The sequence below is a fragment of the Mustelus asterias genome, chromosome 11 (genome assembly GCF_964213995.1).
Source record: "Mustelus asterias chromosome 11, sMusAst1.hap1.1, whole genome shotgun sequence".
NCBI lineage: Eukaryota > Metazoa > Chordata > Chondrichthyes > Carcharhiniformes > Triakidae > Mustelus > Mustelus asterias.
Genome location: NC_135811.1, coordinates 1,270,162 through 1,285,236, shown reverse-complemented (window position 1 = coordinate 1,285,236; position 15,075 = coordinate 1,270,162). Strand labels below are relative to the sequence as shown.

Genomic DNA, 15,075 nt, shown 5'->3' with positions numbered 1-15,075 from the left:
CTGGTAACCTCCTCGAAAAACTCTAATAGATTGGTCAAACATGACCTACCACGCACAAAGCCATGTTGACTCTCCCTAATAAGTCCCTGTCTATCCAAATATTTGTAGATCCTATCCCTTATCACACCTTCCAATAATTTGCCCACCACCGACGTCAAACTTACTGGCCTATAATTTCCCGGATTTCTTTTGGAACCTTTTTTAAACAACGGAACAACATGAGCCACCCTCCAATCATCCAGCACCTCCCCCGTGAATACTGACATCTTGAATCACTTTGTGCTTAGTTCCACAGTAAAGTTATTAAAAAGAAACAGGACATCATCAAAGATCTGGAGAAGAAGATTGCACAGCTGAAGAGGGAGATGAAAGTGATAGATCGACAGCTGAAAGAACAGCATATCTCCGTCAGCGAAAGGCAAAATATCCAGGAGATGATCAGTGAGTTCAAAGCAATGTGTTGTTGATTGGTAAAACCAGTGGGGTTAACGAAACTTAATCACAATCAACCGAATATGAACCACAGGACAAATGAACAAGCAGTTTACAAACAGCTGGTAAAGTGCACAAGGTGCCAGAGGATTTGGATATTTGAAAAAGTAACCATTTGCACGGCTGCAGAGTAAGAGGCAGGGAGTGGGCCTAATTGGATTGGCACCAGTATGAGGTGCTAATGGCTCCCTCTGTGTACGATTCTAGGACAAATTGAACATGGGAAAGTGGCATTTATAAACACCGCAGGCAGAATCTTCCCCCCAAAATTCTAAGTGTCGTAAGAGTCTGAAAATGGGAGTGTTCTGTACTGGACTTTTGGGCAGGTTCAGCACTGCAATCTTCCGGCACTCAGTCAGTTTTTCTGACAGCTGGGAGCTTTGTGCCAGTGGGGGGGAGGGGTCCATGTATGCCACGGAAGCAGCCTTCAGAGCGCTCGGGCACCCTGATCCGACAGTGAACCGGGAGACCTCCTACCCCCCACCATCATCGGCAGCATTGTCACCCCTGGATTGGCGTGTACTAATCTGATTGTCCCAGATGGATGGAGATTCAATAATCAGAAACTGCTTACGTTATTTAATTTTAGCATTTTGATTGTAAATTGAATGGAGGCCTTTCTAGTTATCCGTTTGGGGGTGGCGGTTTGCTCTGTGCTGATTTATCCTGTTCTGCCACTAAGACAGTAAAGCACAGAGGAAATAAATGTCAGAGGAAAGTAGATGCTGACTGCTTTCTGATTAGTATTCATTCTGCTGTATCAAGCAATCCAATCTCAACCAGCAATGTAGGCTACATGTTTCACTCTCAGTATAAGTCTATGGAAGAAGATAATTTTTCTTTTTTCCATTAGCAACAGTCCAATCAGATCAAGATGTCCGCACTCGCTTCAGGGACTTGATACAACACAACAAGCTAATGGAACTGAGCCGAACCCAGGCTGAAGATATTGCTATCCTGAGAGCCGAGTTAGAGAGACAGCGGATGAAAACCTTCCCCATCTTGGCTGAAGCACCACAATACACCTACAATTAGCTTTTCCCTTCAGCTGTCTCTGGAATAAAACACACACCAGAAAGTTAAAGCTTTTAATTTTCCATCAGAGATTGAATAATAATCTAAACAACTCAAGTGGTTGGTTGTTGATTTAATTTAAAATTTCTATTCATAAAAATAAAGATGTTTTATTTTGTTTTGAATGTATAACTGTGTCTGAGTCTTGGTGTAGGAGAAGTTTATTACATGAATACGGTTTGCTCTACCCTGCCAGAACAAACCTTTTCTACATAAGCCAAGCACTTGTTTGTGTACTAGTCACAGTAAGTAGTCTCACAACACCAGGTTAAAGTCCAACAAGTTTATTTGGTAGCACGAGCTTTCGGAGTGCTGCTCCTTCATTAGGTGAGTACCATTAGCAACAGTCCAATCGGATCAAGATGCACTCACCTGATGAAGGGGCAGCGCTCCGAAAGCTCGTGCTACCAAATAAACCTGTTGGACTTTAACCTCCTGTTGTGAGATTTCTTACTGTGCCTACCCCAGTCCAACACCGGCAACTCCACGTCTTATGTGCTAGTGTGAGCTTCTGTACTCGTTCTGTCTCCACAGCTCAATATTTCCAGCATTTTCATTCCAGATTTCCAACATCCACAGTTATTTTGCTTTTTGACTAGAATAATTCTTTTATTTTGTTGCCTCCTTTGCTGCACAATACCCATCTCATCTTCCCAAAATGCTCACATGTTCTTTTCACTACTCATTGTTTGAGTCTGAGTCAGTCTAAGGAACAGGCTGAGAGAAAGGAACAGGCAAGGCACCACCTTCTTCACCACATATTGGTAAACGGAAGTAGCATTATTGATGCTGAAATGTCCACAGTGCTGCACCCTTTGCCAATAGAGAAAACACAACACCACCGGATTGAAAAGATAAGGACATTCAACGTAACCCAGTGGAGCAAGGCCTTTACAATAAAACAATGTCTTGTACTGCAGGAAGCGATGAGCTATAAGGTAATGAAAGGGTTAATATAAGGTGGTGAACAACGTTGCGGATTCTCACCATAAGAACGATCTCATGCATCAATAAAGTCCTCTTCAAGCCTGTTATAATGCAGGAGTTTATCCTCTACTGCCAGGCTGTCTATGAGCTGGGTCAGAGTTGGTTTGATATCAGTAGAAAGGGCCACTTGAAGTTCATATAGCAAAGACTGGCTGCTCTTCCTCCATTTCTCTATCAGAGACCCCAGTTCTGCCAAGTTATTCTGTAAAACAGAGATTTGAGAACACACAGTCAGCATCAAGCAAATCCTTGCCACAGCCTGAGACGTACCAAATAAATATTTGAACTTGTCGAAAACACAGCAGACTTTAACAACAATTAATTAATGTACTAGGGCAACAGAAGGACAAGAATAATTTCCTTCAGTTGGGATCAAGCGGATCACATCAAATTTTTGTTGACATTTTCCAGTCTTGTACTTTAGATTACAATGAGATCTAAAGGTACAGCACCAGGAATCAGCCAATCCCTGCAATAGCATGCTAAATTCCACCCTCAATAGTATCTATTTTAACCTTGCCTGCCCACTCGGACTTTGAGATCTAAGTCAGTCCTGTTACAGTGTGACAGCTAAAGTGAACTCTCATTGTTTGAGAGGTTTTAGTCAACTGTGATTGTTCTCAGACCTTCAAATCCACCGAAGCAAAGGGATTTAAGGACCTTACAGAGCATCGATAGTAACAGAAGTCAGCCATACAGCCCCTCCAGTCTTCGCCACCATTCAATGAATAATCTTCAGCTTCAACTCTCCGACCTTAATCGTTCATTTTCCAGTGTTCAAATATCTATCGATTTCTGTCCAGACTATGCTTACTGACTGAACAACCACAGCTCTCTGGGCTAGAGAATTGCAAAAATTCACAACCCATTGTGTGAAAAAAATTGTCATCTTAGTCCTAAATAGCCAATCCTTTATCCAGATGCCATGCTCCCTAATTCTAGAGTCTGCAGCCTGGGGAAAGAACCTGTCAGCACTGTCATGTCAAACCCATTTTACAAATTTCAATGAGAAACCGCTCTTTCTTCTAAACTTCATTGCAGTGTTAATGTAAGCCTACTTGTAACACTAATAAATAAAACTTTAAAAGACTCCAATTTACTCAATTTCTCCTCACAGAATAACTCTTAAACAGGAATCAATCAAATCAAAGGGACCTGGATGTCCTAATACACCTGTCACTGAAAGCAAGCTTGCAGGTACAGCAAGCAGTTAGAAGGCAAGTGGTAATACGTTGCCCTTCACTACAAGAGGATTAGAGTACAGGAGCAAGGATGTCTTACTGCAACTGTAGAGCGTCTTGGGAGACCTCACCTGGAGTACTGCGTGCAGTTTTAGTCTCCTTATCTAAGAAAGGATATATTTGTCATAGTGGGAATGCAGCAAAGGTTCACCAGTCTCATTACTCAGATGGCTGGCTTGTCATATGAAGAGAGGTTCTGTCAACTGGGCCTGTATTCATTAGAATTTAGAAGAATGAGAGGGGATCTCATTGAAAGGTATAACATTCTGACAGGGCTGAATGGATTGAATGCAGGAATGCTGGTTCCTCTGACTGGAGGGTCTCAAACAAGGAATCACAGTCTCAGGATACGGGGCAGGCCATTTAGGACTGAGACGAGGAGAAACCTCTTCACTCAGAGGGTGGTGAAGCTGTGGAATTCTCTACCACAGAAAGCTGTGGAAGCCAAATCACTGAATATATTTGAGGAAATAGATTTCTAGACTCTAAAGGCATCAAGGGGTATGGGGAGAATGTGGGAGTGTGGCATCAACATGGAGGATGAGCCATGATCATGTTGAATGGCAGTGACCATAAGACATAGGAGCAGAAGTAGGCCATTCAGCCCAATAAGTCTGCCCCACCATTCAATGAGATCTGATGTGATAATCCTCAACTCCACTTTCCCGAATTATCCCATCACCCCTGATTTCCTGACTGATCAAAAATCTGTCTATCTCTGCCTTGAACATATTTAATGACCCAGTCTCTGCAGCTCTCTGAACAAGGGCAAACAACAATAATTTTCCTACCACTGACATAAGGCTCACCGGTCTGTAATTTCCTGGATTATCCCTGTAGCCATTCTTAAACAAAGGAACAACATTGGCTATTCTCCAGCCCTCTGGGACCTCTCCTGTGACTAAAGAGGATAGAAAGATTTCGTACAAGACCTTACCTTGACTCGCTCCGTATTCTGGGATAGATCCCATCAGGTCCTGGGGCCTTATCTCGCTTAATGCTTTTCAAAACCCCCAACAACACCTTTTTTATATCGATATGCCCTAGAATATCAACTTAACCCTCCCTAGACTCACAGCCATTATGTGTGTCCTTCTCCTTTGTGAATACTGATGCAAAGTATTCATTAAGGACCTCACCCACTTCCTCCAATTCCCGCATAAATTCAGTCCTTTGACCTCGAGTGGACCTACCCTTTCTCTAGCTAGCCTCCTGCTCCTTATATACGTATAAAACGACTTGGTATTTTCCTTAATCCTGTTTGCTGAAGACATTTCATGGCCCCTCTAACCCTCCTAACTCCTTGTTAGGTTCTTTTCTGCTTTCTTTATGTTCTTTGAGGGTTAACCTTTTCCCTCTGAAAGATGTTAAGCTAACTGGCCTGAACTTTCCCATCCTTTTTGAATAAAGGAGTTACATTTATTGTTTTTGTTATTATCCATAAGACACAGGAGCAGAATTAGGCCACTCGGCCCATCGAGTCTGCTCCGCCATTCAATCATGGCTGATTTTTTTCTCATTCCCATTCTCCTGCCTTTTCCCCATAACCCCTGATCCCCTTATTAATCAAACTATCTATCTCTGTCTTAAAGACACTCAATGACCTGGCCTCCACAGCCTTCTGCGGCAAAGAGTTCCACAGATTCACCACTCTCTGGCTGAAGAAATTCCTCCTCATCTCTGTTTTAAAAGATCGTTCCTTAAGCCTGAGGTTGTGTCCTCTGGTTCTACTTTTTCCTACTAATGGAAACATCCTCTCCACGTCACTCTATCCAGGCCTCACAGTATCCTGTAAGTTTCAATAAGATCCCCCCTCATCCTTCTAAACTCCAACGAGTACAGACCCAGGTTCCTCAACCGTTCCTCATACGACAAGCTCTTCATTCCAGGGATCATTCTTGTGAACCTCCTCTGGACTCTTTCCAAGGCCAGCACATCCTTCCTTAGATACATGGCCCAAAACTGCTCACAATACTCCAGATGGGGTCTGACTAGAGCCTTATACAGCCTCAGAAGTACATCCCTGCTCTTGTATTCTAGATGTGGAGATGCTACCAAATAAACCTGTTGGACTTTAACCTAGTGTTGTTAAAACTCTTGTATTCTCGCCCTCTGGTCATGAATGCTAACATTGCATTTGTCTTCCTAACTGCAATCTAATCTTATTAAAACCAACACATCAACCATCTCACTAGCCACTTGTATTAAGACCCTAGGATGAAATCCATCAGGACCCGAGGACGTGTGAAACTGCAGCTTCATCAATTTATGAAGCACTACTTCACTGGTAATTGGAATTTTCAGTTCCTCCCTATCAATTCCTGCCTTGCAGCTATTTCTGGGATGTTACTTGTATCCTCCATAGTAGGCTTGCCTAGAGTGCAGACCAGGGGCAGCATTAAAAGCTGCTTGACATGGCTCCACCTGCTCCTGCCGAATAAACCTGTTGGACTTTAACCTGGTGTTGTGAGACTTCTTACTGTGTTCACCTCAGTCCAACGCCGGCATCTCCACATCAAGTTGCACCCTGCAGATAGTCAGGACTTCAGCTGCTGGCTGCACTGACCAACCTCTGTCACTAGGTGGTGCCTGATCAATCTATAATATTTGTTATATTAGTGAGCATTGTAATTTTTAAAACTTGGACAATATTTTATATTGTGAGATTTTATTCTGCAAGTTATTTTAGCCAGGAATGCACAATGCTGCACACGTGCAGTACAGTATTTAACATTTACAGTGCAGCAAGAAATGATGCAAGGAACCAAACTCTGGTTTTAACATTGAACCCGTTGGGAACCCATGATTCACATAAAAGTCATCTCGCTTAAAGTTGCAATTTTCAGGACTATGACCACAGCTTTACGCAAGACCTCCCCGTAAAAATGAGTAAAAACACCTCCAACATTGCTGTCACTGTTCTAGCATTTGGTGTAACTTCTGTGCCCATTAGGGGTTGAAAGATCAGGCCTGGGGGATGGAGTAATTTTAATTTCAGGCACCCAGGGGTCGCAGAGTACAGCATAGCTCAATGTGAAATTAGTTCCCCACCATTATAACATGTACTGCAGCCAGGAGACCAACGCCAGCAGCAGCAATGCGACAGCACCAGCTACTCTGTAATAGTGAAGATAGAAAGCATTCTTTCTGGTTGTATCACAGCTTGGGATGGCTCCTGCTCTGTCCAAGACCGCAAGGAACTACAAAGGGTCGTGAACAAAGCCCAGTCCATCACGCAATCCAGCCTCCCATCCATTGACTCTGTCTACACTTCCCGCTGCCTCGGGAAAAGCAGCCAGCATAATCAAGGACCCCACGCACCCCGGACATTCTCTCTTCCACCTTCTTCCGTCAGGAAAAAGATACAAAAGTCTGAGGTCACGCACCGACCGACTCAAGAACAGCTTCTTCCCTGCTGCTGTCAGACTTTTGAATGGACTTACCTTGTATTAAGTTGATCTTTCTCTACACCCTAGCTATGACTGTAACACTACATTCTGCACTCTCTCCTTTCCTTCTCTATGAACGGTATGCTTTGTCTGTATAGCACGCAAGAAACAATACTTTTCACTGTATCCCAATACATGTGACAATAATAAATCAAATCAAAGATCATTGCCAAATGTGAGTTACTGATCTACCATGATCACTATAACTGGAGTGGGACTGGGAAAGTCATGTAGAGAGCCCTGTAGTCATCTGAGATGAAACTGCCATACACTGCCTAGAGCCTATTCACACAAACATGAGAAGGTCACTCATCCAGCCGGTCAGCCTCTCAGATTCACCGCAAGCTGATTGCTAATCCCATCCACCGGTGCCTGTAGCACCTTGGAATGTGCCTCAGGACAGCCAAACACCAGGGTGCTGAAGGGGACAGCTCAGTGAGTCCGGATATTGGCGCACATTCCTGCAAAGCAGCTTCTAGCATGAGGCACAAAGGAAACTGCAGCACAGGATGGGCTGTGAGGAATGAGAGGAGTCCAGCTGGTCACGGCAGGACATATGATGCCAATCCTTCAGAAACTGTAAAACGAGGGAGGGAGAGAGGGAAGAAATAAAGAATCTAACACAAGACACCATCTCTGCTCTAACATATTATAAACTGCACCAAATCCAGGGTGACATGGAACAGTGTCAGAAGATGTTCGCAGTCTCCAGGGAAGTTAATTCAGTCGGGGGAAGAGCAGCAATGCTAACAGCTTAATGAAGCACAGGTCCAACACTGCATTAACACGATGTGGGATAAGGGTTATGGTGGACCGTGAGCTGGAATCAGTTTTAAACAGTGTGAGCTGCCTACCTTTGCTCTGTACATCTGAACCATTTTCAATCGACGAAGAACCTCCTCTTTCTCTCTCACTTTACTCTGCAATCGTTCCTTCTCCTCAAGTAGCTGCTGCGGTTCAGTGGTCGCAGGAAAACTATTAGAGCTTGGAGACATTGCGGGTGTGCGGATGGTCTGTGCGGCTGTACAGTGAAATCTCTGACACTCCCCCGTTGTACTCGTCTCAGGCTGTCCCTTCACCACCTTATTGCAAAGGCTCTCTGTCCCTGTGGTCACACCAGCGCGAACACAGCAAGCTTCACCAGGGCTGTGGCTGTTACCAATATTAGTGTCAGGGTTTGTACTTCCACCACCTTCACTCTGACACTCAATCTTTAACCTCTTTGGCACTATGAACGGAGAGTTAAAGGAGCGTCGTGTTTTCCTCAGCCGCTCTCGGAGATTGGCACTCATAGGCTGTCAGAGGGAGAAAAACAAAATTAACAATACTGGGCAGCTTGGATTGCAATGTTTAATTCAAAAACCATTGCTACTGATCTGAACGAACATCTCACACTGTGCGTCAGACAGTCATGGCTCCGTCAGTAGCATTCTCAACTCTCTAGTCAGCGAGGTCGGGGGGGGGGGGTGGGGGGAGGAGAGACGGCGAGGGGGAGCGGAGACATCCTTCCGATAGTGTGGCAACCAGGACTACACACAATACTCCATCTGTGGCCTAAGCAATGTTTTATAATTTCCTTCATAACGACAGTGACTTCAAAAGTATTCATTGGATGTGAAGTGCTTTGGGACATGTTGAGGAACTACAGAAATGTAAATAGTTTGCTTCTTCAATTCCTGCATCCTGTTAGATTGGGTAGAAATAAGCTGATGTATACAATTTGCTCATGGTGGGGCCGCACTGTCTGCTTTTGTGGGGAATCATTAAGTGAGGGTAGAAAGAAGATAGAGAATAAAACAGAAGGATCTCACGATGCAGCATTTTACACAATCTAATGGCCACTGGGAAGATTGCTGGGAAAACCTAGAGCCCAATTAGCTGCAAGGTGACAGAGTGAGACCTGCACTGAGTAAACGTGCTGAAGGTGGTTATGTCAGACTTGCAAACCTCAGGACCCTTCCAAGCTGCCCAATGATTTCACTGTGCTTGACTCTCACCGTTTTTGCTGCTATGTTACTGGGAGATGGGGTCTGAACGTTTGGTCCCGATCGATCCGGCAAAGAGCCACAAGGGGAACTGAAGTTCTCACTCTCCATTCTTGCACCCTATTCACAATATGACAACACAGAAATAGGTCAATTAAAATTCATCTAAAACAAAAAATAGAGGCCTTTTCACATTCAGTGCTTTGTCCAAATGCTCTCTTTCTTTCTGCTCGCTGACAATGAGGGTTGTTGCTGCTGGGGACTGGAACACTGACCATCACAGGCACCCAAATTCATCTCAGGCCCTGCCATGTCAGGGACTGTAGCTTAGAATAAAGCTCGTCTCTGTACCGCCATACAGCCAACGCCGAGGAAAATGCAACACAATACAAGAAGACATTAGAAAACTTGCACTTTTAATGACCTTTAACACAGATTAATGTGAGGTAAGGCATGTTGGCAGGAAAAACACCTAAACAAATAAGTGCAAAAGAGCAATGTAAAAGACAGGTGAACAAATCACTGTATGCCAGCAAAGCAATTACAAATACTTACTAAGCTAGCATTTATTTCCAAAGAAACAGAAATTGAAAGAAGTTAAGCTAAACTTGCATTGGACATGATCAGTCTGGTCAGGGAGCACACAATTCCAGTCAAGATACTGTAAAAAGAACGCAGAAGCACTGGAAAGAGTGCAGAGGAGATTTACCAGGATGCTGCCTGGTTTGAAGGGTAGGTCTTACGAGGAAAGGTTGAGGGAGCTAGGGCTGTTCTCTCTGGAGCGGAGGAGGCTGAGGGGAGACTTAATAGAGGTTTATAAAATGATGAAGGGGATAGATAGAGTGAACGTTCAAAGACTATTTCCTCGGGTGGATGGAGCTATTACAAGGGGGCATAACTATAGGGTTCGTGGTGGGAGATACAGGAAGGATATCAGAGGTAGGTTCTTCACGCAGAGAGTGGTTGGGGTGTGGAATGGACTGCCTGCAGTGATAGTGGAGTCAGACACTTTAGGAACATTTAAGCGGTTATTGGATAGGCACATGGAGCACACCAGGATGATAGGGAGTGGGATAGCTTGATCTTGGTTTCAGATAAAGCTCGGCACAACATCGTGGGCCGAAGGGCCTGTTCTGTGCTGTACTGTTCTATGTTCTATGTTCTAATGTGCAGAACAGATTTACAGGAACTGGAACAAAAATGAGAGATTACACCCATTGGGAAAGATTGAGCAACTGGGCTTTATCTTTCAGAAAGGAAAAGAATTCGTAAGGAATTGACAGAGCAGGGGTTCCCAAACCGTGAGTCAGGACCCCCTCACTGGACAAGATCGAGGTCACGAGTTCTGAGGCCATATCAGGTGTGGAGCTGAGACTCTGTCGGGAAAGTCCTGGGACCAGCTCCCACAATGTGTGCACGTGATTTTATCTTTCCCTGGCTTGTAGCTTGCTGTAAGGGGGCAAGCCAGGTGAAGAAGTTGTGCACAGGCAGGCTCCGTAGCTGCTGTGAGCTGCTAGATTATTTTTTACCTGTCTTGTCAGTTTGCAGGAAAGAGGACAGAGCAGGTTTAGCAGACACTGAGGCTGCCTGTGTGAGGACAGTGATCTTTTTCTGGCTCACAGTTATCTGTGGCGCTCCTGTCCCTGTTAATGAAGAGGAAAATGAAAAGATTCAAACAGTGTCGGATGTCACATCAGAGATTAGATATGTAATATTAACCACACTGTCAGGTTCGGAGACTGTGTTGCAACATGCATGCCCATGTGTCTCATATTTTCACAAAAAGCAGAACTTCAAAAAGACAATTTTCCAATGTGTAAAGTGAGCGTGTACTTTAATAATGAAAGGTTACTACTCTGCACCCTCACCACCCGCCCCCCTCCCTGCTCAATGGTCAAAGGCCCCATCCCCTGGACAAGATTGCCCCTCCACAGCTGTCTCAGCCTCAGAGCTTGCAACCCCAAAATCTCATCCTGTGACTCCACTGAAAGTCACAACATGCATGGCTCGATCCGAGACCGGAAAATCCCACCCTAGGTCAACAGACCTTCCCATTGTCCGCTCCTCGCCCACTCCGATTCCCGTGGCGGGCGGGGCGGTAGAATTCGGCGGCGGCAGTCTGGGATCCCCCTGGCCTAAATCTCATTTTAAGATTCTACCCACTTATTATTGACTCCTCCATCAGAGGAGTCTATCCCACTGAATCCCTAAAACATTTTAGGTAACCTGATTAAATCACCATTCAAGCTTGTAAACTCAAATAGCCACATGAACAGACTGGGAATAGAGGGATACAAACGGATGGTCTAGTTAGGAACACAAGGATTGGTGCAGGCTTGGAGGGCCGAAGGGCCTGTTCCTATGCTGTATTGTTCTTTGTTCTTTGAATATGAATCAAGTTTATGATTTCCAAGTCTGTGGATGATACAAAGTTAGGCGGGAATGTGTGTTGTGAGGAAGATGTAAAGCAGTTACAGGAAGATTTGGACAGACTTAGCAAGTGGGCAAGAACACGGCAGACAGAATAGACTATGGTAAAATGTGACATAATCCACTGTGATAACAGGAACCAATTTGCAGAGTATTTCCTAAATGGTAAGAAATTAGAAAGTATCGATGTACAAAAGGATCGCATTCAAACCTACGAAATATTGAAAGGAATAGACAAGGGTAGATGCGGGTAAGATGTTTCCCTTGGTTGAGAGTCTAGAAATTAGAAAATGTAGATGTACAAAGGGACCTGGGTGTCCTTGTTGATAAGTCACTGAAGGCTAACATACAGATGCAGCAAGCTCATAGGTCTCATTTAAACTTACTAAATACTGACAGGAATAGACAGGGGTAGATGCGGGTAAGATGTTTCCCTTGATTGGGAGTCTAGAACCAGGGAGCACAATTTCAAAATAAGGGGGAAACCGCCCAGGATCGAGGTGGGGAGGAATTTCTTTACACTGAGGGTTGTGAATCTTTGGAATTCTCCTAGCCCAGAGGAAGCTCAATCACCGAGTGTGTTTAAAACAGAGATTGATAGATAACTTAAGGGTTATGGGAATTGTGGGCAGAAAAAGCATCTGATCAGCCATGGTTGTAATGAATGACAGAGCAGAGCTCAACCAGCTGAACGGCCTACTCCTGCTCCTATTAAACAACACCCTCTGAAAATTCAGAGTGGATGTTATTTATTTGCAAAGCAAGGATGTAAATACATTGGAGACGGTTCAGAGGTTTACTAGACTGATATCTAGAATGAGTGGGCTGTTGTGAGGAAAGGTTAAACTGGGCTTGTTTCCGTTAAAGTTTAGAAGAGTTAGGGGTGACTTGATTGAATTACATAAGATCCTGAATGGTGTTGACGAGGTGGATGTGAAAAGGATGTTTCCTCTTGTGGGCAAGTCCAGAACCAGGGCACGCTGTTCTAAAATTAAGGGTTGTCCTTATAGGGCAGAGATGAGGAGAAATTATTTCTCTAGAAGGGTGTTCGATTTTGAAACTCTCTGCCTCAGAGGGTGGTGGAGTCATTGAATATCTTCACGGTGAAAATAGATAGATTCTTGCAAGGGAACCAAAAGTTATGGGGGGTAGAATAGAAATGTGGAATTCGGAACACAAACAGATCAGCCATGATCTTCGCAAATAGTGGAGCAGGCTAGAGGAGCCGAATGGCCTACAGCTGTTGCTAATTCACATGTTTGTACTAAGAGGCAAGTGGGCTATTCATCTACAGCAGGCACTATGGTTGGTTCCAAATCCATTTCCACCTGATGCTCCCACACTTTCCAGCAGGTCATGTTTATTTATTTTAAAGTTTATTTTATTATTGTCACGAGTAGGCTTACATTAACACTGCAATGAAGTTACTGTGAAAATTCCCGAGTCGTCACACTCCAGCGCCTGTTCGGGTACACTGAGGGAGAATTTAGCATGGCCAATGCACCCTAACCAGTACGTCTTTTGGACTGTGGGAGGGAACCCAAGCAGACACGGGGAGAATGTGCAGACTCCACACAGACAGTGACCCAAGCCAGGAATCGAACCCAGGTCCCTGGCGCTGTGAGGCAGCAGTGCTAACCACTGTGCCGAAAAGATGTGGCAATTGGGACAGTAAACTTTCAGGATTCTCTCTCTGGTTCTGCTCAGTTTTCCCTGGGAATTTGCCATGTTGAAAGTTTACTGTCCCAATTAGAGTCATAGAGTCATGACTCTGTGTAAACTTTCAACACAGCAAATTCCCAGCAAAAACTGAGCAGAACCAGAGAGAGAATCCTGACAATCGTCACCCGCAGGTCCGTTTACACTCAGTTACTGCAGCTCTCTGCTGTTATGTGAACATCCTGCGTTCCCTCACCAGCAGGTGAAAGGTTTGCTACAACTCACAGCTCTTGTTAATCATTTTCACTGAGCTTAGTATCAGTGTTGTTCAGCTGGGAGCATTCTTTCCTCTAGTTCATCGACTTATGACTTACTGAAAGGTTTTAACAGAATTGGAGGGTCAGAGCTGAGGGAGTGCTGCACTGTCAGAGGGTCAGTGCCGAGAGAGTGCCGCACTGTCAGAGGGTCAGTGCTGAGGGAGTGCCGCACTGTCAGAGGGCCAGTGCTGAGGGAGTGACGCACTGTCAGAGGGTCAGTACTGAGGGAGTGCCGCACTGTCAGAGGGCCAGTGCTGAGGGAGTGCCGCACTGTCAGAGGGTCAGTACTGAGGGAGTGCCGCACTGTCAGAGGGTCAGTGCTGAGGGAGTGCCGCACTGTCAGAGGGTCAGTGCTGAGGGAGTGCCACACTGTCAGAGGGTCAGTACTGAGGGAGTGCCGCACTGTCAGAGGGTCAGTGCTGAGGGAGTGCCACACTGTCAGAGGGTCAGTACTGAGGGAGTGCCGCACTGTCAGAGGGTCAGTGCTGAGGGTGTGCTGCACTGTCAGAGGGTCAGTGCTGAGGGAGTGCCGCACTGTCAGAGGGTCAGTGCTGAGGGAGTGCCGCACTGTCAGACGGTCAGTGCTGAGGGAGTGCCGCACTGTCAGAGGGTCAGTACTGAGGGAGTGCTGCACTGTCAGAGGGTCAGTGCTGAGGGAGTGCCACACTGTCAGAGGGTCAGTACTGAGGGAGTGCCGCACTGTCAGAGGGTCAGTACTGAGGGAGTGCTGCACTGTCAGAGGGTCAGTACTGAGGGAGTGCCGCACTGTCAGAGGGTCAGTACTGAGGGAGTGCCGCACTGTCAGAGGGTCAGTACTGAGGGAGTGCCGCACTGTCAGAGGGTCAGTACTGAGGGAGTGCTGCACTGTCAGAGGGTCAGTACTGAGGGAGTGCTGCACTGTCAGAGGGTCAGTACTGAGGGAGTGCTGCACTGTCAGAGGGTCGGTACTGAGGGAGTGCCGCACTGTCAGAGGGTCAGTGATGAGGGAGGGCCGCACTGTCAGAGGGTCAGTACTGAGGGAGTGCCGCACTGTCAGAGGGTCAGTGCTGAGGAAGTGCCGCACTGTCAGAGGGTCAGTACTGAGATAGTGCAGGATAATAAATTCTGAGGTAAAGTTATGATTTTAAATGAAGGGGAGGCGGGTTTTTAACGTTAATCCAGTTTTTAGTTTCCCGCTCGGACACTCACCTCCCGCCCTGGGCAGCCTCCTCACTACGCGTGCGCGCAGGCGCGGGAGCTGCGGTGCACCCTGGATGTTGTAGTCTCCATTGAGGGGACGCATGCGCAGTCAGGCTGTAGTGCCTCAACCTGGTGAGAAGTCTCACAAATCTCCACATCGTCTCTCAACCGGGCCAGCATCTCCACTGAAGGACTTTGACTGTGAGGTATGTGAGAAACATTGAGTGCAGCAAGATCCTAGCGACAGCAATGAACTAATTGG

General features: G+C 45.7%; 2 protein-coding genes across 7 annotated transcripts in view; one reads left to right on the top strand and one right to left on the bottom strand.

Moving 5' to 3' along the window:
* cfap43 (cilia and flagella associated protein 43) overlaps positions 1-1,693 on the top strand; it is a 146,393-nt gene extending 144,700 nt beyond the window's left edge. The window contains exons 37-38 of the mRNA XM_078224318.1: positions 288-441; positions 1,346-1,693. Coding sequence (XP_078080444.1) covers positions 288-441; positions 1,346-1,527 — 336 coding nt within the window. The 3' untranslated portion in view covers positions 1,528-1,693. The remainder of the gene's footprint in view (positions 1-287; positions 442-1,345) is intronic.
* sfr1 (SWI5-dependent homologous recombination repair protein 1) lies at positions 1,542-14,864 on the bottom strand. Of its 6 annotated transcripts, none has more exons than XR_013498963.1 (6): positions 14,823-14,858; positions 10,758-10,871; positions 9,241-9,348; positions 8,098-8,538; positions 1,975-2,755; positions 1,543-1,884 (listed from the first exon to the last, which is right to left on the bottom strand). XR_013498963.1 is itself a non-coding variant. In XM_078222994.1 (5 exons), the coding sequence occupies exons 3-5, from the start codon at positions 9,337-9,339 to the stop codon at positions 2,567-2,569; spliced, it is 729 nt and encodes a 242-aa protein (XP_078079120.1). In that variant the 5' UTR covers positions 9,340-9,348; positions 10,758-10,871; positions 14,823-14,858; the 3' UTR covers positions 1,543-2,566. The 6 variants fall into 6 exon arrangements, 2 of the variants coding, with proteins under 2 accessions (XP_078079121.1, XP_078079120.1); XR_013498962.1 differs by having other exon boundaries at positions 1,543-1,867; positions 1,984-2,755; XR_013498964.1 differs by lacking the exon at positions 10,758-10,871 and having other exon boundaries at positions 1,542-1,884; positions 14,823-14,860.
* Between the last annotated feature and the right edge of the window lie 211 nt (positions 14,865-15,075).

Bases quoted from the DNA above. Each gene is read 5' to 3' on its own strand.
- sfr1 (XM_078222995.1), bottom strand. From the start codon at position 9,339: ATGGAGAGTGAGAACTTCAGTTCCCCTTGTGGCTCTTTGCCGGATCGA. The intron at 8,539-9,240 runs GTGAGAGTCAAG...TCCCTCTGACAG, and splicing joins GTAACATAGCAGCAAAAACG to CCTATGAGTGCCAATCTCCG. The intron at 2,756-8,097 runs GTAGGCAGCTCA...TCTGTTTTACAG, and splicing joins TTCAGATGTACAGAGCAAAG to AATAACTTGGCAGAACTGGG.